This window comes from Cimex lectularius, unplaced genomic scaffold, assembly GCF_000648675.2.
Source record: "Cimex lectularius strain Harlan isolate CLEC.00 unplaced genomic scaffold, Clec_2.1 scaffold381, whole genome shotgun sequence".
Taxonomy (NCBI): domain Eukaryota; kingdom Metazoa; phylum Arthropoda; class Insecta; order Hemiptera; family Cimicidae; genus Cimex; species Cimex lectularius.
Window position 1 is genome coordinate 109,920 of NW_019393025.1, and position 27,706 is coordinate 137,625.

The 27,706-nt window shown below is 33.8% G+C and overlaps 1 protein-coding gene across 1 annotated transcript; it reads left to right on the forward strand.

The window, feature by feature from the left end:
• The first annotated feature begins 5,150 nt into the window (after positions 1–5,150).
• Positions 5,151–27,534, forward strand: LOC106666902 (RNA exonuclease 1 homolog). The gene is made up of 15 exons (XM_014394435.2): positions 5,151–5,410; positions 7,075–8,451; positions 8,526–8,650; positions 10,546–10,605; positions 14,309–14,363; positions 14,525–14,691; positions 15,926–16,060; positions 18,100–18,214; positions 18,897–18,956; positions 22,184–22,441; positions 22,506–22,812; positions 26,489–26,627; positions 26,710–26,830; positions 26,889–26,980; positions 27,064–27,534. Exons 1-15 carry the CDS (start codon positions 5,311–5,313, stop codon positions 27,115–27,117), a joined length of 3,165 nt encoding a protein of 1,054 aa, XP_014249921.1. The 5' UTR covers positions 5,151–5,310; the 3' UTR covers positions 27,118–27,534.
• Positions 27,535–27,706: the final 172 nt, after the last annotated feature.

A 27,706-nucleotide genomic window follows, 5' to 3' on the forward strand; every position in this document is an offset into this window, starting at 1 on the left:
TCCAAATCAGTCCCGCCAACAACGCAACATCAAATTTCTCTCACATCCATCAAACTCAGATTCATTTAAGGCCTGATTGAAATTCATTTTTATTAAAATAATTATTATTACAATCCTATTAAATAAAAATCTTATCAACAAGGAAAAAAAAGAAGTTATAAATTGTCAGGCCTTACATTTCTCTTTAACGGACCCAAAAGAATAAAATGACAAACAACCAAATTTCTCTTTAAGTTCCCTCATGAAATTTATCTATTATATTACATTATTCAGTTTAAAAAAATAACAAATTATAATGATGCTTGGATCATAAACATGCTAATGACTTTAGAATAATAAAACCTTTAGATAATTCTTACAGTTTAATGCAATTTGAAAATGAGCATTTTTACACCCAACAATATAAAATGGAAGGGCTTCCTAAATATAAAAGAAATCATTTTTCCCCTTTTTTACAGATAGATAGTTAAATAATTTTAATAATAATAAATTGCAGTCAAGCCATTTAAATTTTTTAACAGACCCAAGAGAATAACATGACAAACAAGCAAATTCCTCTTTAATAAAGTTCCCTCATGGAATTTCCTTCAGATCGGCTGAATTAAATTAAACTTACTAAAAACACATGATAACAATATGATGATTATAAGGATATCATTGAGCATCCCTCCAGACCATTGTATTTTTTTGTCAATCGCATATCAAACTATATCTATCTGAACACATTTAGCTTAAAATAATTACAAAACTTAAATTATAATTATGCTTGGATCATAAACATGCTAAGGACTTTAGAATAATGAAGATTAATAATAATTCTGACAGTTTAAAGTAATTTGAAAATGAGCATTTTTTCACCCACCAATGGAAAATGGAAAAGCTCCCTAAATATAAAAGAAATCCAAACAATTCCATGCCTTCATCACTACAACATTTTTTATAATCAAATAACATTTATTTTCTTTGTTTTCACTTCAATCAGTCGTAGTAGTATTTTTGTTTATATCTGTAAAGATCTAAACAGATTTGATTATATGCAATGCAAAACGGAAGGCCATTCCAAATACAAAAGAAATCCATCCATTCCAAAAAACTTAAATTGTAATCACGCTTGGATCATAAACATGCTAAAGACTTTAGAATAATGAATATTAATAATAATTCTGACAGTTTAATGCAGTTTGAAAAAGAGCATTTTTACACTCAGCAATGGAAAATGGAAGGGCTCCCTAAATATAAAAGAAATCCAAATTTTTCCACACCTTCAACACTAAAACGATTTTTTAAATCAAATAACATTTATTTTCTTTGTTTTCACTTCTATTAGTCATAGTAGTATTTTTTGTCTATTTTCTATAAAAATCTGCATAAATAACTTTAAAATGTATACTACTAACTCATTTTTTAGTAATTTTTTTAACAAACCCGAAAGAATAAAATTACAACCAAGAAAATTCCTCTTTAATAAAGTTCCCTCATGAAATTTATGTGTTATATTATATTTGTCTATTCATTTTAAAATAATTACAAAACTTAAATTGGATCCATTGGAAAGAAATCCATTTTTCCCCTTTTTTACAGATAGATAATTAAATAATTTTGATAATAATAAATTGCGAAAGTCAAGCCATTTAATTTTACTAACAAACCCAAGAGAATAACATAACAAACAAGTAAATTCCTCTTTAATAAAGTTCCCTCATGGAATTTTCTTTCAGAATGGCTGAATTAAATTANGCATCCCTCCAGACCATTGTATTTTTTTGTCAATCGCATATCAAACTATATCTATCTGAACACATTTAGCTTAAAATAATTACAAAACTTAAATTGTAATCATGCTTGGATCATAAGCATGTTAATGGATTTAGAATAATGAAGACAAATAATTATACTGACATTTTAACAATATATTTTCTTTGTTTCCATTTCCATCAGTAGTAGTAGTATTTTTGGCTATTTTTTAAAAGATCTTTATAAATAACATTGAAGTTTATACTAATAACTCTTTTTTTACTATTTTTTTAATCACTTTGTTTAATCACGATAATCAAATATATTTTGTATCTGAGCTTATTTGATTAAAAAAAAAAAAATATGATACATAAATGGTTTAACATACTGTAATAACTTTAGAATCGCAAAGATTATCATTACAACACATTCACACAATTTTAAAGAGACCTTTTTTACATGAGGCAATGCCAATGGAACACCATTCTAAATACAATACATAAAAGAAATCCATCTTTTCCCCTCCACTTCAGATAGATAGATAAACATTTTTATCTACAACAAAAGAACAAAGTCTACAACAAAAAAGAAATTTATGAGTATACATAAGCATGGATGAAAACCGTCTGCACATCCAATACACTCTGTATACAGAATTTTAAATCATATATTTATTATTTGTATTTATTTACGGATCGAAATCCACTATAAAAAAAGAACTTTACNAAATAATTTATAGGTTTTAAGAGAGTGCGAAGGGCATGTAGCTGTAGTTGAGAGAGGAGAGAAGGACTATCAATGAGATTGTTTAATAATTTAAATAAAAAAACAATATCAAAGTAATCCCTTCTTAGTGCCAGTTCGAAAAGTTTAAATTCAAAGCGGATTCCAGGGTAGGCAGAATTCGGAGGAAGATTGAGATTGTAGGAAAGTTTTTTTAAAAACTTGTTTTGTACAGATTGAAGAATTTTTTGTTAATTTAGATAGAATGGGTTCCAAACAGGTGTAGCATATTCTAGTATGGGTTGTAAAAAGCTTTATAAAGATGGACAAAACAGAGAGGATTTTTAAATTCATAGGTGTTCTGGATGATGAAACATATATCAACTATATGTACCTGAGATTATTCAGTTTAAAAGTATTATAAAGCTTAAATTATAAGCAAGCCGAATAACATTAGAATATTTCTGATATGGTAATACAATTTCCAAGAGACCATTTTCACACCTGCCCAACAATGGGAAATAATAGAGTATCACAAATATAAAATAAATCCAATTTTTTCCACATCCTCCAGGTTATAATACTTTTTTTAAATTTTTTTTTTTTTTTTTTTTAAATCAAACGACAAACCTATTTTCTATTTGAGTTCAATTGGTTAAAAAGGATTATGACAAATAAACAATTGACATGCTGTAATTATTTTAGAAATATAAAAAACTAATTATTGTGGCATTGAGAAATGGAAGGGCTTCTGAAATATAAGATAAATCCTTCTTTTTCCACACCCTCCAAACCATAATACATTTTTTCAATATAACACATGTATTTTCTTTGTATTATCTTCAACCAGTAGCAGCTAGCCTTTTATGCCTATATTCCACCAAGTAACATATAATTTTGTCCTACTAATTTTTTTTAAATCACTGTTTAATCATGTAACATAAACCTATTTTCTATCTAAACTCATTTGACTAAAAAGGGTTATGACAAATAAATTATTAGCATCCTGTAATTGAATTTATATAGGCTCAAATCCACACATGCACATACCAACATACAAACATGTACTAGTTGAGCGTGAAAAATGCTTATAAATCCAAATCGAATTATATCTATTTGAGCTTGTCAGTTTAAAAGTACATACTAAAAAATTTAAATTATTAAAAATCGTGTAATAATTATGGAAAAATGAAGTCTAATAATGCTGACATTTTCAAGAAATTTGGAAGATACTGTTTTCACATCCAGCTTGCAATGGGAAATGAAAAAGCATTCCAAATATAAATTCATCTTTCTACTGAGCGAGAATCTCTGAGAGCCCATTCTGTTTAAAGTTATAGCACCAATTGGTTACAACAGATACAACAATCCATGTGTGTATTTAGTAGTCATAATTGACCTATTAATTATTTAAGTTAGTTATACTTTTAATCTAAGGTCTTGGTTAAAATGAAAAAGCAAGTTTCATAAGCGGGATTTGAAAGGTTCGAATCCAACTTGTAACACTTGCTTTTTCATCTCAAGACCTTAGATTAAAAGTATAATTAATTAAAATACAACAATACTGACAGATCTTTAACAAGATCAAGCTTTAGTAAAACACAATTGCTGGATGCCCAAAAAACTTAATAAAGGCTAAACGTTTAAATGCATAGACAAAATTTTAAGGTGGGCTTTTAGTCTCAGGCCTTAACTTAAAATCACTAACATTTTTCCCCAGCAGTTTGATAATTTCCAATCATTTTTGGTCTGCCTGTCCTTGCTGGTTTGGTCATTGGCTTGGCTGTTTGTGCATGTTATTTTTCACATTTTACACCCACCACTAATGAAAGCAAAAAGCTGAGACGTGTCTGAAAGACCAAAATTGTGAGAATAGGTAAACTTAAAAATCACACTTCTTTTCTCAAGAAGTGTGCAACTTAGTTAATTACTAATTACTGCCAACATCTTTTGCATCATATTATATCAGAGATGCAGTAACTGACATAAGCAAAAAAAAATTTGCATTAACACACTCAAACACTCTCAACACGACACACAATAATGACACATCTACACAGAAAACACTTTGAGTGAGTACAAATACTTTGATACTACTACTACTTGATTGAGTCTAAAACTTCTATCGTACAAATTTTTTTCACACCGTACATGTATTTGTATAATTTAAACAATGTTTATAAATACCAGGCCCTGACGATGATCTCAATAAAGGTCGAAATGTTGGTATGATAAAGAAAATGTTTTTCTAAACCTACGTCACACCAGACTGCATCTCAAGATCTTCGTATCATCAGCAAAATATTAAGGTGAACTATCTTTTTGTGTCCTGGGCATTAATTAAATATTGCTAGACTTTTTCTCATGTAGTTTGTTTATTGCAGATAATTCTTTATCTGACCTTTCTAAAACAAAAACAAAAAAAATGTGTTTTTTGTGCTCTTATTACTTACATAAGCGACAAAGAAAGCAGTTTTACATTACTTTTTACAACATTTTTCTTCTGTCTCCTTACAAGGAGGTGCATTTGGAGCCAATTAGTTTGAATATTTTCAAATTCCCTCGAGAACTATCTTGTTCCGTGGTAATGCTCCAATTTCGATTTGATGGCGTCATTCATGTTATGGCGGTTAAGTCGATAACCGGCGGCTGTTATCATGGAATCATATGTTTTTTGTCGTGCCGTGCATCGAAATCAGTCCAGACTCCAGTGATTAGACGTTCGAGCTGGGGTTAAACCGTAAAATAACAAAGATGGCCTCTACTTCAAACCTCCCAGTTTTTATTACTGTTGATAATTATGTTCAAAATCCGGGAAGCAATTGATGATTCATTTAAATACAGCTCTTCAAAATGTTGCCATCCAAAGGGTATTTCTTGTCGATCAATTGCCCGTACTACGAATCCGGCGAATGTGAAAGGCCCCACTGCCACTTCAAGCATTGCAAAATACGTAAGAATTTTCTTATTAAAAAAACAAAAAAAAAACCAGATAATATATTAGCTATTGAATGAAGCCTTTTCGCTCCTTCACCGGGGAGATTTCCAGTTCGAAACGAGGAAATCCCCCGTTTGCAGGAGCTCAAAAAGACTCGATCGTCCCTTGTTGTCAGCAGAAAACCGACCTCTCAGAAGAGGTTGGCGTTCGATCTGGCCCGGCTACGACGCCGGAAATTCTCAAGGGAATTTCCAGATTTTATGAAAATCCAAATGCCAATTGGAATTTTTATTTCTAAAAAATAATAAATAAGTAAAAATATCCGAAGAAATAGTCTAGTTTAAGCATTTTCTAATCAGTTCGTCCCGTCATTAATTTACTCGGTGATTCATGGTTCTTCTAAACGCCATTAATTTTTCCACCAAATTGCCAGTTTTCATCTAATTTTACGTCCGTTGCTAATGAGAAATGTAAAAAAACATGACATAAACCAATTTTAGATTGAGTAGCTTCAGATTTATCATGGAAGTAATAAGAGCCATAAAAATACAGATTTTCTTTGTGTGCTTATGGAAATCATTGACGATCATATACACGATACAAAAGATTCTGGCGCTAGTCAATTAGAAAAAAATTGGGAATTCTTTTCGGTTTGTCTGTTCCCACCCTATCGGACCATTAATCGCATTTCAGCTTTTTGCATCGTTATTTAAAATGACTCATAATAACTCGTAATGATATAAATAACTCGCTGTACTAATGCTTCATCTTGTTAGTGATCTGTCAATAACAAGACAGCGATTTTTTTTTGAATAATGGAGTAGCTTTTGATTTATCATGGAAGTAATAAGACCCTTAAAAATATAAATTTTCTTCTTGTATTTGTGGAAATCATCGAGGATCACATACACGATGCAAAAGATTCCGGCACTGGTTAACTATTTGAGGAAAATTGGGCATTTTTTTCGGTTTGCCTGTTCTCAGTCTTTCGGCCTATCAATCGCATTTCAACTTTTTGCCATCGTTAGTGGGTGGGTTTAAAATGTGATGAAAAAACATAACTCGAACAGCCAAGAAACAAAATGGTTTGTTCTAACCAGTAAGGATAGGCAGAACAAAAATGATCAGGAATGAACGAACTACATGAGACATAACATGCACAGTCAAGAGCCTGAACCTAGCTGTCAATGACATGCCAAACCAGTGAGGGAAGGACGTAAGACGATATGATGCTCTCCCCAATTGATTTGCCGTAGTTTGGTGTGTTTCATTACTACGGTCAGTCTTCGATACAGAATAATTAAGTCATAATCTGCCAGATTTACTGTAGCTTCTTAAAATGAAAACTGATACAAGAGACGTCAAAAACCCTGTAATTATGGGATTGGATATTACATCCCAACTCATATTCATGTTTGGTTTGTGGGTGATGAACCTGTTATTTGAAATTGTTATTTTAGTCTGCCTAGCCTCGCTGGGTTAATCTACAACAAGCAACATTAGAGCTTAAATGTTGTAAAAATTCTGTACTTAAATATTAAATTTTAAAGATGATTTTCTGTCAAATCTCAAAACAATTATTTTACCTTTGCATGCATTAATTGAACCTCTTTCCTTCTTCCAACGTTTAGGGAAGATAAAGTGGCATAAATAATAAAATTTATTTATATTTATTTCAGCAAAAGACAAAGAAGAAGAAAATTTAAGGAAAACATTGTCAAATTTGCAAGTTGAATTAAATGAAAATGGTGCTCATAACAAAGAAAATAAAGAAAATCCCAAAACTCAGCCCAACGTCGATGCAAAAGTTAATCAAAGCACAGTGCTTTCTAATCTGCCAGAAATTACTAAGGGAATTGACGTAGCAAACACTGGTGGCACTAGATCTGATTTTTACAAACGACATATACCAGTCGTGTATGCCCCAGCCAAGCCTACAACTACATTCCGAAAAGAATTATCCAATAATTCTAGATGTAATAAATATATACCAGTTGTCCCTGAAAATTGCCCTAAGCCATTGAATTTTGACTACAAACCATCGACAAATAAGACAAATGCTGATTCTGAATACCAACCTCAAAGTTTAAGCAGCAACAATTGCACAGTTTCTTATACACCTAGCCAGAGCAATAAAACCAACTTAGATGCACCTGTTGATAGTCTGAGCATGCTTGATTCTGAAGAAGAAAGCATAATAAATAATGATTTGGACCAAGATGAAAGTTTAGAGTGTGAGAGTGGTGTCGTTGATTCGACAGTTACTGATGAACGAAATGTTAATGGATCGGAAGAAGATAATGCTGATAAGACTATATTGTACAACCACTCAAGTAAACACTTAAAAAATTCTACTAATGAAGAAAGTAAAATTGTTACAAAAAGAAAAGAAAACAAAAGTAGCAAACATGCTAAAGATAGAAAAGAAACCTCGGACCATAAAGAAGATTCAAAAAGGAGAAAATGTAACAGTGAAGAGGAGAAAGATAAACATACCGAGAAGACTTGTAATGTTAAAGGAAGCAAAGATGCAAAAGAAAAGAAAACAGACAGTAATGACTCAAAGAACCAAGATAGTATGAACAATGAGTCGAAAAATGCTAAAACCAAAGAAAAGAAAGAATGTACAAAGCATGATAAGAGTCATAGTAGGGTAAAGGATGAAAGTAAAATTTCGCATAAAAGTTCTCACAAGTCAAAGAGTAAATCGGAATCATCTCACTCTCACAAAGAAGAAAGAGCTAAAAGCGATTCGCACTCATTGAAATCCTCATCATCATCTAGTAAGTGTAGTGACAACAAAAAGAAATCTAGTTCAAAACATGATAAGTCACATAAAGCCAGTAGTAGTAAACACAAAGAAAGCAGTTCTTCGAATAGCAGTTCAAGCAAACATAAATCATCGCACAGCTCAAAGCTATTTGAACAACCAAATAAACATAAAGTGGAAAAAACAAAGAAGAAACACTCATCTGATAAAAAAGATGAATCCAAACCACATAAGAGATCTCACTCTTCATCAAATGGGAAAGATGAAGAACAGCACTTTGAGAAAAGTAAGTCCTCTTGGTTATATGTGGTGTTTCTTTTAATGTGTTAGTTAAAAACCAATAATTTTTTGATTTTTTAGAACCAAAATGGGAAATAGAATCAGCAAGTTCTTCAGATGTAGAAAGCGTTGCTTGGGAACCCAACGATATTATAATCTCCGATTCATCTGATGATGAGCAACTTGCTTCCAAAAATGAGCCTGTGGTAAGTTATCTTCTTAAGATAATGTAAGATTTCTCCATGTTGTCTGCAGGATGATGAATATGAATCGTTATCGGTCAATTTGGTCTTTCTATCCTCATTGGGTTGGTCTGTCAGACATGTTTCGACATTTCGCCATCTTCATTATTGGGTCTGATGTGTGTGAAGTTCCTTTATAAGATCATTCCGGAAATCACAAACACACTGAAGATGGCGAAATGCTGAAACACATGTGCAGCCCAATCCAGCATGGATAGGAAGATAAAAATGATCAATAATGACCAAATTTAAATTGTTTTGCCTGAAAGGGTAAATGACGATTCATGTTATCTCAGTTAAGTGAAATATTGAGTTTATGACAGCAATAATTTGGCTTCCATGTAGTTTTATTGCACAAGCGCTATATTGTCCTTCCTGAAGGACTTGTCCTTCATTTAAGCCCTATGTTTTTATATTAGGATTGGACCTCTGGAACTTTTTGTGGGCTTTAATCCTTCCTTTTCCCTAGCATGATTGTATGAACTTCTTCAACATTTGCACTTGACTTCCATGTAATCTAATCTGGGTGTTTTATGAGAATTTATTTTGGTAAGGTCAAAAACCCAGTGGGGTGTTCACTTAAGATACTGTTAAGTGTAAATAGATAGAGTTAACCATTCATCCTTCTCTTCGCCATGGTTCACTTCCACCTTGAATTGGTGGTTATTTTAAGAAGGGAGAAGGGCGTACAGTAAGGGTTAGCCACACAAAACTAAGCATATTCCTCGGTGCCTCTTTGCGCACTTCTCTTGGTGTTAGAATTGTCTTATCAAAATGACTATACCATATCCGGGCTAGTGCATCAAATTCACAAAGGATATATGCCGATGTCTCTGGTTTCTACTGACAGAGTCGGCATGTTTATATCATTGCTGTATCCATTTTCTGTGATAATTAAGAGGACAGTGGCTGGTATAAAGGCCTATAATTTTCCTCAAATCTTGCCTGCCGTAAGAGGCGTTCATTTGTGAAAGATTTATGGATCTCATACATGGTGTTTTTGCCCAGTGCATGAGTTTTTCTTTCCCAAGCCATTTGTCCTGCTCCAACTGTTAACACTCTTGCGCCTACTTGTGGTTCTAGTCACACGGGTGAAAAAGCATCCCCTTCTTTGGCTAGTTGGTCAGCCTGTTTGTCTACTTCGTGTCCCAGAACCAATCTTAAGATAACCTTTCGTTTTTCTAGAGCCATGAGGTAATTCAGGCATTCCCAGACTTGTTTGGTGCTAAGAGCTGCATTTAGTGCCTTTGCAGCAGCCTGACTGTCTGAAAGTACGGAATTCTGTGCATCTTTCATATTCTTTATCAACAGAGCTGGATTGCATGGACTTCCGCATTCCAAGGGGTTTTACTCGGGTGTAATACAACCAATTTACCCCTACACCTACCCCCATTTCTATCTTTGATCCATCAGGGTATCATATTAAGGCCTTTTCCTGTAACTTGGGTAGTAAATATTATTATTTTAAAACATTTAAAAATGATATCTTCATTCTATTTTATTGAAATTTTCCCTTTAGATTAAATGGATTATTCATTACATTTCTGATCAATGTATTATCACTGTTAATACTTGGTAAATCATCAATTTTCCGTACCGACCAGCCCCCACTTTTTCATTTTTTTTTTTTTTAAACTTTCTTTTCAAGCCTGCATAAATGTATTTAACACTGGAATGACATTGCTGAATGTCTAACTGAAAGAAGAAAATAAGAAATCAGGAATAAGCAATGTTAATGTGATGCTATTGTGCAAAATTTAATATCTTAGGTTGTATGGTTTGCTAAGTTCCGTATTTCAATATTCTTTATTTCTTCTCAAATATATATTAACAGTTACATTATATTGTTTTGTTATTAGGTAAATGAACCTTCAAAACTCAATAAGAAAACAACCAGTAGAACTCCAGACTATTCAACTGTAAGTATTTTCAAGTTTTATTTCAAATTGTCAAAATCAAATCAGTGTTTTAGAATTAGTTCAGTAATTATTAAAAATCTAGTGACATAGATTTCAAAACTTAATTAATTAAACTAGGGCATGATAGGTCGACAGTTACAACAGTTCTGTTATTATTGTTTTGTGTTAGTAGTGATGTAATATTCTTATTATTTTTGCATGTAAATATGTCCTTTTCAATTAGTTATCTTTTTAAAAAATTTCATTTGTTTTTAATTTTAAAGACTCAATACAATTATAATTTGACATGAATTTAGAACACGCCCAACACACATATGCCACAATATAGTGATAACATTACCAATTTAAGAAATGACAGTGTCTGTTTTATAGACTTGGTGCATCACGTAGAATGCAATTTAATTTAACTGGTGACTAGAGAATTTTTTGTAATGATGTTGTTTACATTTTAATGTAGGTCATTGATGCTTTTTCCTTCAATCCACATTGTTGTCTGGAGAACAATCACTCTCATTATCAGTTGACGATCCCCATTTTCTCGATGTGCATCTTTTTCTTGCCTCCTTACTAGGTTTGAGGATTGTTTGATCTTCAATTGATGAAAAGTTAATAAATAACAAATAAAATATTAAAAATTAGTTGTTTGCCATGATGATGATGAAATTTTAATTTTTAAATTTTTTTATTATTTAATAATTTTAATATTTTTAATATTCTAGGGATACTAGAAATGTGGTATTCCCCATGCCAGTTATTTAGTTCAGTTCAATTGACTTGATTCTTCTTTTAAGTAATAGTAGTTCATTGACTGTCATTGATACAATTAATTTTCCCCGAGTGGTCCTAGTCTCGTAGGTTGTTTGCATTCAAAATATGGGTGGCGGTTTCTTTCTCCTCATTGCTTGCCATTTTTAAACCAATCCATGTCATGTAGGTGTTTTCTCAGATGCCAATAAGCACAAAACTGCATTCTTTCACAATAATTGGACAAGAATTATGACCTGACGTGTCATCTCAAGTGTGCGTTTCATGAAAGGCAATACTCTACAAAGAGTCCAACCTAAAGATTTTTTTGGTCTAATTAAATGTAGACAAATCATATAAGGAAATAACAAAACTTTAAATATATCAGATGAATGAAAGGCTAAAAACCAACTAGCTATTGTAATGACAATGGGATCAATTCATATCGATCAGTTAGTCATCCACCATAAGGAATACAGTATTTGTCAGTTGATTTATATGACCATACCCTTGAGAAATTCAGTTGTAAATTATAGAAGTGATCGTTGGAAAGATAATTGAAGCATATGTTGTGATCAAATTTTGAAAAGTTAATTTCATAGGCAAACTTTTAAATGAACCTAATTCCTTTGTGGTTTATGGCCAGGTCTCGAGGCTGCGTCTTTAGCGTCAACAGAAGCTAGACTTGATTAGGTGGTTTTTGATTCCTAGGAGGGTCTACTGTCTGATGATAAATTTGCCATGCTGCGCAGGCTGGATGGGTTTGTGAGGAGGTAGACATTTCATCTCCTACAATCCATACTGAACTGCCTCATCTATGCAAGTGGCAAAGACAGAGGACTAGGAGTTGTACAGATGGCGCATGGTCCTCATGTTGCATCTGCGGGTAGGCTTGGCTCTACCAACCCATTGATTAAGTGGCTGTATGAAGCCAACCAGGTAGGGAGAGGCATACTTAAGTAATGTCACCAACTGCCTTGGTTGGTGGAGTGGCCCACAATCTATGCAGAACTGTGTGGGCTAGCACAGACTTTATACGGGTTATAAGCTATACTATAAACAGACGCTGAAGAATTGGGCGGCCTTGAGTGTGACACGGGTCACAGGATGAAGATATTCACTGGCAATACAGTGGGCGACCATTGGCTCCATAAGAGATCTCTGATCCATCAGAAGGCAAGATTAGAGGAAAAGTAAGGCCTTTATACTTCTGCCCACACTTCCTTCTCCATTTAGCATGCTTTGGGATGTGTCAAACATAGTATTTCAAAGCAGATATTCCCATATTTAAATATTAATGATTTTTGACAAACTATACATTTGAGGAGTGTCAGCAACATATGTAAATGTAATGTTCTTATGTTAAAGCATGGCCATAGCAAAGTGTTAAAGGTCAATGCCTGCAATCAGTAAAAAAGTATTTTTCCTCAAAATCCTTCAAATTTGTCCAGATAGAAAGATAGCAACAACTGAATTTTTTAACAAAGCCAGTCAGTTATTTCGTCATAGTCATTCGTACGGCACTACGTATCTCTTATTTATTATCGGTGGAGGAGAATTCCTCGCCGTTTTCTTCTAAATAAAAAGAACAGCCAAAATTTTTGAAACGGTTGAATATTTGAAGACACCAGAAGCTATCGTCAGACGAAAACGACCGCGCTGCATTTGCAGCATCTGTCAGATGCTTCATAAGAATACCCCCAAGATTGGTGAACTTCATAAATCAATTTTTAATTTTTTATTAAGTAGTATGATCGAGCTGGCGATATACCCGGGCTTTCCAGGAGGACCGGATATTTATAATTTGGAAGCGTGTTTCATCACTAAATGTTCCAAGTTGTCAATAATATATGTAGATGGCGCGGACATCAACCCCTGAAATCCTGTACTTTGCCGCCTATAAACATTAATAAGACACAAAATAAGTGGTATTATTCGAGAGAGTTAACTAGTTTATGTACGTGCACCTTAGAACGCCTTGGCCAAGTCAAAAAAATCTCCGAGATGGATAGGGATCTACGTCGTACGATATTTTAGCGTGATAGCCATCTCCAAGGGAAAAGGTGCTGTGCTTGTAACTTCGTTCCGCCTTAGACTTGAACCTTCCGTCGGCCATTTTGTGCCAGATCTGAACTTTAAAAGACACGTTCGCAACCCATCGGCATTTGCTGGAGGTGGTTAGGGTTGCTGCATGAATTTGAAACTTCCAGCCAGCCAATTGGAATCCGAACAGAACCAAAAGTGGGATAGATTCAATTATTCCGACAAAATAACGATGAGATTTCTGATATGGCTGAGAAGCCACCATGCTGGTGACACATGGACATGTGCTTTTGGATCCCAAAGACGCTACGTTTTATAGAGAAAGGTCATTTTTATTGTTTACATTAATCCATATATGTCTAGCAGTCATAATTGACCGTATTAACTATTTCAATTAACCAAGACCTTAGATAAAAAGTATAATTTATTGCTCACTTTGTCACGGAAATTCTTGGTCGCTTTTAACTTTTTGATCGGTACCACCTTAAAGGATGTTTTGTTCTATCATTTAACCCACCAGGTCTGCTATTTTTCCTTTCTACTAGCTATTCTTTCATTTTTTTCTTTGGTTAATAGCTAAATGTTATATGTGTAGTTTTGCACCTGTTGAGTCGAAGAGAAGTCGTGTTCAACAACCGAACTGTGAAAATTGTTGTTTTTGTTATTGCCTGAATACAACTTAAAAGTTTTAACTCCTATGGTTCTCGTTATGTCTGAAAATTGTGATTTCATTAAATGTGCTGGCAAATCTCAAGATGTAAAAAAAATGTCAAAAGTAAATAATTTAAATAATTAATTTGTTATTGTCTTTCTCTGTTAAATGTCACTAAATAGTTTGCTTTGTAGTTCTAACATAAGTAGACTTTGTGAATCATGATTATTTCAAGTTAAAAAATTACTCAAATTTAAATTGCAGGTACTTTATGAACGGTGGATGAAAGCACGAGAAACAATTAAGAAAAATCCACAAGGTAAACAAATTTTTTCTTTTATACAACAATTGAAGGAAAAAAAGCATTATCAAGTTGAAGTGTAAAATATGACTATGAAGCTAGATTGTAATAATCACACCTTTAAAATATTAGATCATTTTAAAATTCTTACTCTATTACTTATATTGATAAATTTTTAGGAAGGATGAGAATTGCCCACGTTCCTAATGTTTCATCACTATTAACTGCCAAAGATAGAATATTATCAATAAGTAGTCAACAAAAAAGTATGCCTGAACAGCCTCCGTCAAACCCAGTGGAAGTGTGTGAGCCTAAAATAGTAAAGAGAGTAGCACATGTTCCAAGAGTATGTACAATTCTTTAATTTTATTTTAGCTATACATAAATATTTGGTTTGAAAATAAAATTGGGACAGGGTGTCGGTAAAGGCATTGACGCAATCACTATAAAGTAAAGGTCCTGGGTTTGAATCCACCGGCCCTGAATTCAAATCTGACATACTCACAAATGGGCTTTGTTCAAAAACCGACACCCCAAGGAGTGATATAATCTCTGTTAGTAAAAAATTATACAAATGGGTGTCATATTAAACTTAATCATTTCAATTATTTTAATAATTATCACTTCAATGTATCAATGTATCCGTCATAAAATAAAATATTCAACCGCCTTCAACAAAAGATTTTTTTTCTAGCTTCAATATCTAAATTTGATTATATAAATGATTTCAATCAATTTTGCTTACACTTTTCATGAATGGTAAAACTGACCTTGCCTATTCTGAATTCCCTATTTGGCTAAAAAAAGGAATAACTATTGATTCTTGAGTGAGTGTTTTTTCTTGAAAAATTTAGAATATAATAGCAGTATACTATAGCATGCAAGCAAAATACTGAGCTTCACCGCTGGATTGTTATTTGTTCACACCTAATTTAAAAATTAAACAAAAACTTAGTTGTGAGGTACGCTGTTGACAAATTTAAAGTATTCAAGTTGAGTAGAAGTTTGTCTGGAACTCTCATAATTTGCTGAAATCGTATGGAAAGCTATTTTCTGACTGTCCATGTTAATCTGCTATCCTTTCTCAATTTTATCAGATATAGTTACAACACTGTATAAGTTAAATATTTAACTTTATAATCACCATTTAAGTTGTCTTTTGGGGAGAGTAATTTGACTAGTATTTATAGAAACTTGGAAGCTATTGATATTTTACTTGAATAAGTAATGGGACTTTATCTTTCATCTGAGCCGTCGAATGGATTTAAACATAAAATCTTGTGAAAATTTTTGTTCAATAATGCATTGTTATGTCATAAAGGTCAAATGGTTTACTGTTTATTTATTTTTTATTTTATTTTTTGTTTGAAATGTGTATTCCTAAATTATTTGTGAACACACAAAATATAGATTTATTTTTCTTTGACACTCATAAATTGTAAATTTTTTCTATTTTTTTTTTTTTTTTAATTAAAAATCTTTTCCTTAAAATTATGTATGTGAAAGAGAAAAGAAAAGCTAGGTCATATAAGTAAATGTAAACGTTGATTTTATAAATACATTGAAAACTTTTCCATCAGGCGCAAGTTCAAAAGTATCCAAAGGTGAAGCCTGATGCCGATATTAAAATTCCTCCTGTTGTGAGACAAGTTTGCCTCAACAATCTGTACGATGAATTCTGCAAGTTTTTCTCTTCTGAAGAATCCAGTGACAAGGTAAATTTTGCACTTTTTTTATTATTTTTATTAACATTTTCTCATTGTGTTCTATGGGATGAAGAACTTGTAGTTCAGTTGTTTATGTTTACTTTGGTCCACCTAATCTCAACTAACCCACAAGATGACCAAACTACATGTTTATTAATATTTATTGTAAGTTTTAAGCTTCGTCAAAAAAAAGTTTGTTGGTGTAAGAGTTAAAAAATTCAGATTTATGTTGTTATATCTAACATTAAGTACAGTCAACTCTTGTTAAGTTGAACATGACGATAAAATTTCTTGATAATACGAACTCCTCAGCAGGTCACTTCGCTAAATCGAAAAAATTGTGGGCATACACTCGGTAATACAAAATATTTTTCGTACAGGGTGAGAAAATGTTATATTCCTCTAAATTTTCACATATTGTTTATTTTCTTACGGCCTAAAGTTTCTTAAAATTTTCTCTGGTTTGTTATGTTCTGCGTTGAGTGTTTTGTCAAGTGCTCTCTGCACTTGTCACTTTGGAAAATCATTTAAACAAAGGACAATGTTCAATTTTACAGTTGATCTATTTCCACTTTTATTATTACTGTGTTTTATATATGTACAGTAGAAATCCGTTTATCCAGACTTGAAGGGACCGGGACTTGTCCGGATAATCTGAAAATTTGTGATTTTATTTGTATCGTGTCATAAAAACGGAAAAAACATATATGAAAGTGAACACTTTTATTCACATACCAAGTAACATTTAAAGTAATAGATGTTTTATTTTTGTTTAAGTCCGGACATGTGTTTCTCGAAAAATTTATACGTAAAAAATACCTGATAAAAATATACATAATAAAAAAACCTTTTCAATGAAAGCCGACATATGAACAACACGAGAAAACAATTTATAGTCTTTTAAAATAGTATACACCTTTTTATTTATTTATTTTGTAACAAAAACATGCCTCTCCGGCCTCTTCGATCGTGTGATTAATAGAAGGGCGATTTGGTGGCCTTTCCGAATTTCGAACAACGAATTAAATGTCCCATAGTTGATTTATGAATTTAAAAAAATTAATATACAGACATCGAAAATTATGAAAAATTCACTAATTTTTGTGGTCCACTTGACCAATTAATATCATTAAATTAATTAAGGTTTTTAGTTGAATTATCAAAAATGTATAAAAATGTGTGGTATTTAGTGACCATTAAATAATGATTATTTGGAGGTCGTGGGACTATACCACTATGCACTACTATACTAGACAGCATCTCAATATCCAAATAATTTATAAAAAATATTTTAACAAACGGGTCCGGATAAACGGGTTTCCACTGTATAAGTAACAATTTCAAAAAATGCATATCATCAACTCTTAACAATTTTTTTTCTTTCCTCCTGATAATTGAAACATCTTAACAACTGTACATGTATTCAAGTTTTAAAAAAATGACCATGTAGACAATTGCTAAAGTAGAATTCATCACCTCAGGTTCTTATTGTTGGTCTGGAGCTACCAACCGTAGCCACCGTATGATAAAATTCTTCAGGATTGGAAAAAGCCCAAACTTTTTTTAAAGAAAGGAATAATAATTCCTCATTTAGTTGTTTTTCAAGTTCAAAGTAATTTCTAGAAACTATTTTTTTAATCATTTGAAAATGATAACACTTCTGGTGATTTGCCATGATTCATTAAAGATTAGAATAAATTGAAGGCAAAGGTAATGATTCATTTGAATTTGCGAATTACGTAAGTGGTGAAGATAGAATTATAATTCTCCGAAGTAGGAAATTAGAAAAATGCTTAATGGTATTACTCATATTTCAAGATATTTATTGACTTTTCCTTAAAAATGAATCATAAGGCAATGGGTTAAAAAACACCATAGAGCAATACCATGTCCGCTGAAAATGACTGCTGTATAGAAGTAAAGAACGAAAGGTCTGAGACGACAAAGTTTGATTGTACATCGCAACTTACAAGAGAATCCAATGTAGTTTTGCAATTTTAACAAGTTATTTTATAGTTTTCATTTTTTTTTTTTACATTTATTTCTAGGCACTTGCAGAAGAACTTGACATTGCAAAACGAATGAGTGTTGCTCATACTTATCAGTGTGCAGTTGCAGTATTTATTTTAAGAATTCGTAAAAACAAAGGAGTTATTGAAGGAGGTACTTGTTTTTTTTAATGCAATTACAAATTATATTTTTGATTTTGTACTTATTGTTACAAGAGCTTAGACAAAAAATATATATAAAATCAAAACTACTACTAGTTTCATAGGAATTATTTAACACGTTGACTGCATAAGAAGCTATGTGTGCATCATGCTAACTATCCTGGGTGCAATGGATGGTCTATATCCCGCTTATACTTTTTAAACTCTCCCTCCACTTTACCTGCTACACAATTCCTTTCAAAATTCCTAGGGCTGCCTCAGAAAGGGCTAACGTGTCACTGGCTATGATTGTTTCAATTTTTTCCCTCAACCAGAAGTCTTAATTTTTTTTTAAAATTCTGTAAAAATCACGTATTTGCTTTTCTGCACGTTTGGTTTTTGTACCCACTTTGTATGATTTAAGTAAATTAAAGGACAAAATATTGTAGAAAGTAAAAACAACTTTAATTCAACTACACACCCAAATTGAGCAAATGCTCTGTGGGTTGCTTACTTCATTTACTTAGTACTGTGCAACGTTCCTTCATATAAATTATAAAATCATTTACAGTATTTTACGTGATACATTGGATTCCGCCATGGGCAACTGAAATGGCCAAGCATAGGAGCATAGGATGCAGTCAACATGTTAAACCATATCATTTAATTATAATAACTCAAGTTTTTGTTTTCAGGAAAAAATGCGGAAGCCATTGAACCTCTTTCATCAGAATCAATTCCTCCTTATACATATGGTAATTATAACTATTTTATTACAACTTTGCACATATAAATTTAACTTCAGGGGCGTCAGTGGTTGCATAATTAAGGCATTGACATGGTGCTCATCAGTGTGAGGTAAGGTCCTGTGTTCGAATTTAGCGGCCCCATTCGAACCTGGCCTACTTACAAATGGGCTTTTTTCCCCGAAAACACTGGCACCTCAAGTGGTAAAAAAATTAAACCAAAATTTAACCTTCGTTCTTAGTAGAAACTAGATTTATTTATTTTTTATTATTTATTTATTTTTATATATATTAAAATGGTCTTATTAATCCACCAACCATTAATTTTTCAATGATATATATACAATAAATAAATGTTTAAATTCTTATAAACCCATTGGTACAGTAAGATTTTTACTTCACAATTCATTAAAATTTTAACTACTCATTTCATATGGCTTCGTTCTTTTAATCTTCTGATGGTGTTTCGATTTTGTAGTGTATTTGCTTCCACATTCTCATGCTGGTTGAGGCGAGACTGATGTTTGGTGGTATGGTATGGTGATAAGGAAGTGGGGTTTGTATTCCCCAGGCACTGCAGCCTTCTGGCTTATTGTACCTTCCTAGTTCCTTAGTTCAATCAATAGACTCAATCCTTCTTCTTAGAAGTATCAGGTCATTGACTATTGCTGCTGCAGTTTGATTTCTAAGTCTTTTCCGTACGTTAGGTTAAACCTCCATTGAGCTGGTGCTTCACATTCGAAGATGATATGAGTGGCTATTTCCTCCTCCTCATTACATAATCTGCAAATGGGATCATCGCTGTATGTACCGCTGTATATCGGTTAGTAGTCCTACCACTCCTCTGAGTTTGGCCCTCTCCAATTGCAGCAGTGTTTTTGCCAGTCTCGGTGAGGGCTGTTTCATCATAAGTTTACTATGTCTAGCATCGCTAGAGTTTATCCACTTCTCTCTTTGTTTTGCTTGGGTCCATTCTGCGATGGAGGATTCTATATTTGTTTTTGTTATCCCAAGAATAGGTTTGGGGCCTATGTATGGTCTTGCAGATCCTCCTCTGGGCAGTCTGTCTGCTTTCTCGTTACCCAAAATTCCCCTGTGCCCTGGCACCCAAGATATCATCAGGTTGTTGTGTTTTCCCAGGTTTTGGAGATTTTGGATGCATTCACTGACTAGTTTTGATGTGATTCTTTTACATGCTAATGCTATAATAGCTGCTTGGCTGTCTNGCCCATTTGTAAGTATGTCGGGTTCGAATGCAGGGCCGCTGGATTCGAACCCGGGACCTTTACCTTACAGTGATGAGCGCCGTGTCAAAGACTAAACCTTGCGGCCACCGACGCCCCCCCTCCTGTGTTATTCCTCTCCTTTATAGTCCATTGAGACTTTATAGGAAGTTGTGAAGATTGTTTCCGGGGATGTTTGGTGACAAATCTTTGTATTTACACGGTGGCCTCAGGGATCTTAAGATCTCTATATAAGTCCTTGCGTACTAAGTTGCATTGACCATTTTATGTGAGATTTATTTTGGATTGTTTATATAATTTTGATATTGCTGTGTTTGTTACAACCCCATAATTGAATACCACATGTTCACATAGGCTTTAGGATTTGACTGTACAACAATAATTTATTTTGTATAGGTTGGAGCCGTGTCCTATCAACTAGTTGTGTATACCTTAAACCTATTTCTATCCTTTTTTCTTTGTGTGCTCTTTCTATCTCAGCTTGGCATCTAAAGTCATTCCCAGATATTTAGCAGTATCGCTGTATTCTATAATAGTTCCATCGATTGTGAGAGATGGCACATGGTTCACTTTTTCTTAGTAAAAATTATATGTATAGATTTATGCTGATTTTCCCCTTTTTATATTTCTTTTTCATCCATTTGTTTATCTTGTTACAAGTGTTTTGAAGGATTTTGGATGAATGGTTGATGGTCTGTCCTGATGTGTCATTTAAAAACTAGAATTTTTACGCTATCTATTTTTGGGAAATCACTGGTGTATAACAAGTAAAGTAATGGACCTAACATGCTATCTTGTGGCATTCCTGCACTTATTGTTTTTAATTGTGATTATTGATCTCTATTCACCAGCAGCCAAATTCAAAATGGCGCCGATGAACACCCCAAGAGATAGGAGTTGAAATTAATAAGAAGATTGTTTTGGCACCACGGGAATGGAAGATTCCCGATTGATTAGATGTTAGTTTAGGAAGAATTAAATGAAGGAATAAATAATAAACGAAAGGAGTAAATGAAGACTCACTGTTTAATGAAATTTCTATGGCTTACAAGATGGCCGATGATCGTAATGGAGATCTGAAGGCAATGACGGTCTAAAGGCGATGACGACCAGACAGCGGTGAATATCTCCTGAATGCGATATCATGCGTTGTTCAGCGGTGATTAGGCCAGTGCACCGACCTGGTTCCTGCAGTGTCAATGATGATGATGGATGATGAAATCCAGTGGCGATGACAATGAGACGATGCAATTCGGGTAGTAGCCAGTGAGATGATGGAGTCTTCGGATGATAATGATGGATGATTCATTCGTGGGATTACAATGATGATAAATGGAAAAAGGGAGATGAGATTCAGGGAAAATGGCGATGATAGGTTTGGGGACCATGCGGTTGGGAGATGGGCCGCACACGGAGGTGAAGATCATATGGCGATTTGAAGGGGAATCCGTGGGGAAATGGAAGAGACGGCGATCTTACACGGAGGTGAATTACTATGGTGCAACACTTTGGGGAGATAGGGCGGTAGAAGGCGTGATTGCTGCAAGAGCTGGTGGAGAAGAGAGCCCAAAAAAGCTGGAAGGGATGGGTTTTTGAGTAAAAAGGAGGGAAGCGTGTTATGATTGGTGGACGTCCAGAAGATAGGGGTTGTAGATAGAGGGGTACAGTGTGTGTCGCAAATCGGGCGCTTTGGTGACAGAGATGCTCCCGAACCATCTCCTTGTTTGCCTCTACAATTTCTATCAGCTGGTAGGTGTGTGAAACATCAAGGAAGATAGCAGAACAAATTTGTTTTTTTCTGCGAGTGATCTTTGTTACATCCGTTACTCTGTGAATTTGGTCTATTGTTGAATGTCTTGCTCAGAATCCAAGTGGTGGTCAGGGATGATTTTATTTTTTTCTACAATTGAAAGGCTTAGAGACTGTCGGTAGTAGTGATATAGGTCTAATTATTTATATTATTAATATGTGATTTTTTTGTTCTTATTACAGGCTTAACAATTTATGACTGTTGTACTAAATATTTAATGACTGAATCGGAACTTCTTCTTCATGGCTATCCTCAAAAAATTGAAGGCAAACCTGGTTGTGCATATTTCAATATAGAGTCAGGCAGAGCTCCAATTAAACAAGAAGGAAAAGAAAGAGTATGTATTAATTGCACAAGAAGTTATTATTTGGATGATGATGACATGCCTATCATGGATGGGGACTGTGTTTATCATTGGGGCCGACTGATAAAAGTCAAAGGTAAATTTTCAGTTTTAATATGCTCTTAATAATACATTTTCACTTAACACAAATATTCCAATAGTTTATGGTGGTTGGACTGAAAAGTACACATGCTGTAATCAAGAACAATTCATGGGAGGCTGTCAAACCAGTCAATATCATATTTCGAATACATTCGATTGGGAGTGTTTAGAAGGTTTTGTGTCCACAAAGCCCTCGAAGAAAATCACAAATGACCATTATGCAGGAGTTTATGCATTGGATTGTGAAATGTGTAGCACAACAAAAGGGTCTGAACTAACAAGGGTCACTGTCGTAGATCTTAATGGAAATATCAAATACGACGTTATTGTACGACCTGACAATCCTATTTTGGATTATTGTACAAGGTAATTTAGCTCTTTCAGTTAGTAGATTCTAAGTTTAATTACATAAATTATCATATCATCATTATAAGAATCAAAAGTATCATTATAAGAAAATAAATATAATTATGTTATTCAAACTACTGAAACAATCTTTACATGAAAAATTACTGGGACTACTTCAAAATGGATTTTTTCTTTCTTAATGAATGCAAATTCTGTGATTATCACTATGTTGGCAAGCAAGATTTAAATATTTTCACTAATATGTAGTCCCCTGGATCTGTCTACACTCATAGGTTTTGATGTTACTCATATTTATTTCTACTTTGTGCAGTCTTCAGTGAGGAATAGTGGGCTATAGACAAACACAGGTTCAATATATGTATAGACTCGCATATCAATGCCCATCGTCAACTATAAATCCCCTTAACCTGTATGATAATCACAATTAAACTGTTCTATTTTACCGAGCTAAATTGAAAAGTTAAGGGGGGTCAGTATGCCTGTCATTTTTATATCCCAAGGCCCATTATCTCAGAACCTATTCAGTAAATTTTGCAGGTCTTTTATTTTGCCTAAAATACTAAAGTTTTCGTTGAATTGTAAAATAAATAAAAAAACTTCAAAATAATCTGATATCTAAATAATTAAAATTATAAATAATAAATTGTGAGATTTGAGATTGGAACAATCCATCAACACACCGACAGTGAAGCTAACATCAACACAAACCAAACCCTTCCATCCACGACTTTGTAACTGAAACTTGATTCCATACAAATTGCCCAGCCTCTTCGCTGAAGATGGCGTAATGCTGAAATATGTCTGACAAACAATTTCAGAGAGGATAGAGCAGAACACGATACCTGATTCCTTTAATACAATCCTCATGGCTGGCCTTGGAATACTTTTACGATTTGCTGATTTATATAAGTCCAACTCTGCACACAGATGTACATACATTCACACGGGTACAGCACTAAGCCTATCACTTCTTGCAGTCTGCCGACAATTTGAGCTGTTGAAATTAACAATAAATTACCGTCAGGCCTCGAAAATCACTTACCTTGTGTGTTGACAGTACGGGGTCAGTCTTTGGTCTTGTCTGTTGCTTCACCAAGGTTGGGCTTCTGGGGCTATTAACAGCTATGTCATTTCTGCCCCCAATGCAATCAAAATCCGAAGCATTTAACTTGGCGGTTTTTTTTTCACAGCTGAAACACTGGTTTTACTAGAGGTTATCGTATTGGTTTCACTGTTCCACAAGACGGAACTGACCAGTTGTGTCGTTTTCCAATAATATCAATTACAGTATAATATATTCCATTATTGTTTATTGGTACAATGGATGAAGAGCAAGTTCATCTGCTGTCCCTACTGTATTATCCATTAAAAAGAACGAAAAACAGTTTAATATGGGTTCACCCAATTGTAGGAAAAAGATAGAAAAAAGAACGTACGAATGTAAAACACCTGTTTTACATATGACCTCTAAATCTACATTATTAATTTTGTGAGATTCTCCGTGTAGACTGGAAGGTGATGAACCTGTGATTTCCTATTTGTCTGACAAATGACCAAATTACATTGTAATTTTGTTGCATTATATATTACGCAGGGCGGGCGACCAAGACCCCGAGGGGTTAAATGCCTGGGTAGACTCGTACCCCATCCCTAAAGGGTCCAGGACTTTGTCGGTTCACATGCCCTGCATAAACCTCTTGGACTTGTTCACAAACCCCAAGATTTTGGACCATTTTATCTCAGGGAGTGATTTGGTAATGTCCTCTCCTTCAAAAGTTTCAAATCTATCCCTGTCGTACCTATCACACTGCGAGGTAGTGCCGTGCTGTTTCATCTTTTATTTCACTAAAACGGCAGAAGGGGTCTGGTAAAATACCCATTACGAAGAGGTGTCTTCTCAAAGGGCAATGGCCCGTCAGGATACATATCAGCCTCCTAATTCCCTTCCTTGAGTCATAGAATAGCCATTTTGATTCTTTTGGTTTGATCTCCTACACAAACTCCTTCGATTGCCTATGTCCGGGGGACAGATTCCATTCTTTAAGGAATTGTTTCATGCCCCAGCTATTAATACTCTCTTTCGCTGTGCTTGTAGAGTGGGGTAATACTGGTTGTGGCCCAACAAACACAGTATTAGATCCTTTGGCCAGGCTATCCTCCTCTTCATTGCTATAGTGTCCTTTATGTGCTGGTATCCAAATGAGGGTTACCCTATTCTCATACCTAGAAGTGATCCTATTGATAAGTTCAACAGTTTCCTCCACCAGCCTAGATGTTGATCTCTTTTTGTAATGCCCTAAGACTAGTCTGACTGTCGGAAAAAATTCTAATATCTTTTCCCTTGATTTTATTATCCATAAGTGTTCTGCAGCAAACATTAATGGCCCATATTTCCGCCTGAAAAACGGAGGTGTTATTACCAAGAGGGGAGGAGATGCTGATCCCTAATTTAGGTATATGTATTCCAGCACCGCTTCCCTTGCCTTTAATAAATGAACCATCGGTGAAACAGTGTATGTTATGATGATCATCATCCACGCTGTAGTTATATTCACGCGGAGTAACTACCTGGAAGTATTTTTTCCCTGAAGGGGTTTTAACCTCTTTATTGCTAATGCTTAATAGTTGGCCGTTGACCTTACTCAATAATAGTAGGATTTTCGAGTGACCTATGTTGTTTCCCTTATGATTCCAACTGCCTTCACTAATTAATCTATAGCAGCTGGTTAGTGCTCTGACCTTAGCCTCTATGTGTAGAGGTGTAGTATTGGTTATAATTAATTAAGGTTTTTAGTTGAGATAAAAAAATCAATGGCACGAGCGGGATTCAAACCCACGATCTTCGGCTTGATACGCTGCTGCTCTACCACTTGAGCTATCATGACCTCAATCCACTCGGACACCAACTTCCCATCTCAACCGCACCTTGTGAATTTTCCCTCTTTTTTGCCATTTTTCAAATGTCGTGTAATCGGATTGGGAAGTTGGTGTCCGAGTGGATCGAGGTCACGATAGCTCAAGTGGTAGAGCAGCGGCGTATCAAGCTGAAGATCGTGGGTTCGAATCCCGCTCGTGCCATTGACTTTTTTATCTCAACTAAAAACCTTAATTAATTGTAATATATTAATAGGTCAAGCGGACCACGAAATTAGTGAATTTATTGGTTATAATCTCAAGTGCTAGGGTGGGTGTAGTTGAAAATGCTCCCGTCATCATCAAACAACCTAGTCTTTGAAATGACCTTAATTTGTTAATATTCCCTTTATTTTCTAGCCCTTTCCACCATACTAGGGCTGCAAATAGAAATATAGATAGAATAATTGCAGTATATATCCATTTGGCCACCCGAGGTTTGATACCCCACGTTCTACCAACAATTCTCCTACATTGCACCATAGATAATGTGCCTTCCCTGTATATGTTTTTAATGTGGCCTTTCCAATCGTTTCCCTGTCAAGCGTCACTCCGAGGAATTTGTGAGATTCTCCATGTAGACTGGAAGGTGATGAACCTGTGATTTCATATTTGTCTGACAAATGACCAGAAATGACCAAATTACATTGAAATTTTGTTGCATTAAAAGAAGTAAAAAGATCTCATTTGAACGTTATTTTATGTTTTTATCTGCATTTATATATCGGAATTTTTCATATATTTCAAATTGATGTTTTAGGTTTAGTGGCATTACAGAAGAAGTTATGGCAACTGCTTATTTAAGACTGCCCGATGTTCAGGCTCAGTTGTTAAAAATATTTAATGATAAGACAATTTTAATCGGACATTCTTTGGAAAATGATTTAAGGGCTTTACGGGTAAAATTAATGCTATCTATTATCTATTATTATCTATTTATAAATTTGATAATTTGAAATAACAAAACTTTAACTTTTTTAGATGTTTCACAACAGAATCATCGATACAAGTGTGCTATACCCCCATAGAAAAGGGCATCCATATAAATATGCATTAAAAACATTAACGAAGGAGTACTTGGGTAGAGAGATTCAAATAAAAGGTAACGGTTTATATAATTTATTAGAAATTTATTTATTTCAACATTGTTGTTCATTAAGACTCAGGACATGACAGCGAAGAAGATGCACAAGCTTGTTTGGAATTAGTCATTTTGAAAATAAAGGAGGATTGTAAATCACGAAAACCAAGAGTAAGTTTTATATGAAACTCTTGTCCTTATTTTACTAAATTTTAATTTAAGTTCATAGCTAATATATGTTTTTTCTGTTTTAGGTAATCATTAGTTTACCTGGCAAACAAACAAGAAAAGAGTCTACTGAAAAGTAGCATTACATTTACATGTATAAACCAAAACTAGCCAAAATTTGGCAGTCATAGATAAAATATTGTTTATTAATTGCATTGTAATACTCCCCTCAAAATATTTTTATACTTGTTTGTAGTTATTGATTACGACAATTCCTGACGCAGAAAGTTGTAAACAAAGCTGCAGATTGTTTTCTGTTACAGTTGTTTTTTTCTTTTTCTTTCTGACCTGTACATAGCTATTTTAGTTATAGATTATATCTGTAAATTATACTTAATACATTATTTATATCTGGCTGTTTTGTATCAGCAGTTCAGTTCAGCTTCAGATAATTTGGCCCACTCTATCCCCTGGTAGTGGATGTTATATGTTTTTAAAAAAGAAAAGACTGAAATACAGATATAAAGAAAATTTATGCAATAAAGTTGTTAAATTTGTTTTCAGTGTTTTTCTCACTTTCCTCTCCTCACAATGTGTGTTGTGAAAAGTTCCAATGAGAATGAAAATAAATGAAATAAAATTATAAAAACTCTATTAGGTATGGGGGACAAGTAATTTCTAGGATGAGCACGCAAAATTGAACTGAAGGCGTATCAGCTTCACAACAAA

What these genes read in the sequence shown, in the direction of transcription:
- LOC106666902 (XM_014394435.2), top strand. Translation starts at nt 5,311, where the DNA reads ATGTTGCCATCCAAAGGGTATTTCTTGTCGATCAATTGCCCGTACTAC. An exon ending in GAACTCCAGACTATTCAACT is followed by an intron (nt 10,606 to 14,308) that starts GTAAGTATTTTC and finishes TTTAAATTGCAG; the next exon opens with GTACTTTATGAACGGTGGAT. An exon ending in GAGTAGCACATGTTCCAAGA is followed by an intron (nt 14,692 to 15,925) that starts GTATGTACAATT and finishes CTTTTCCATCAG; the next exon opens with GCGCAAGTTCAAAAGTATCC.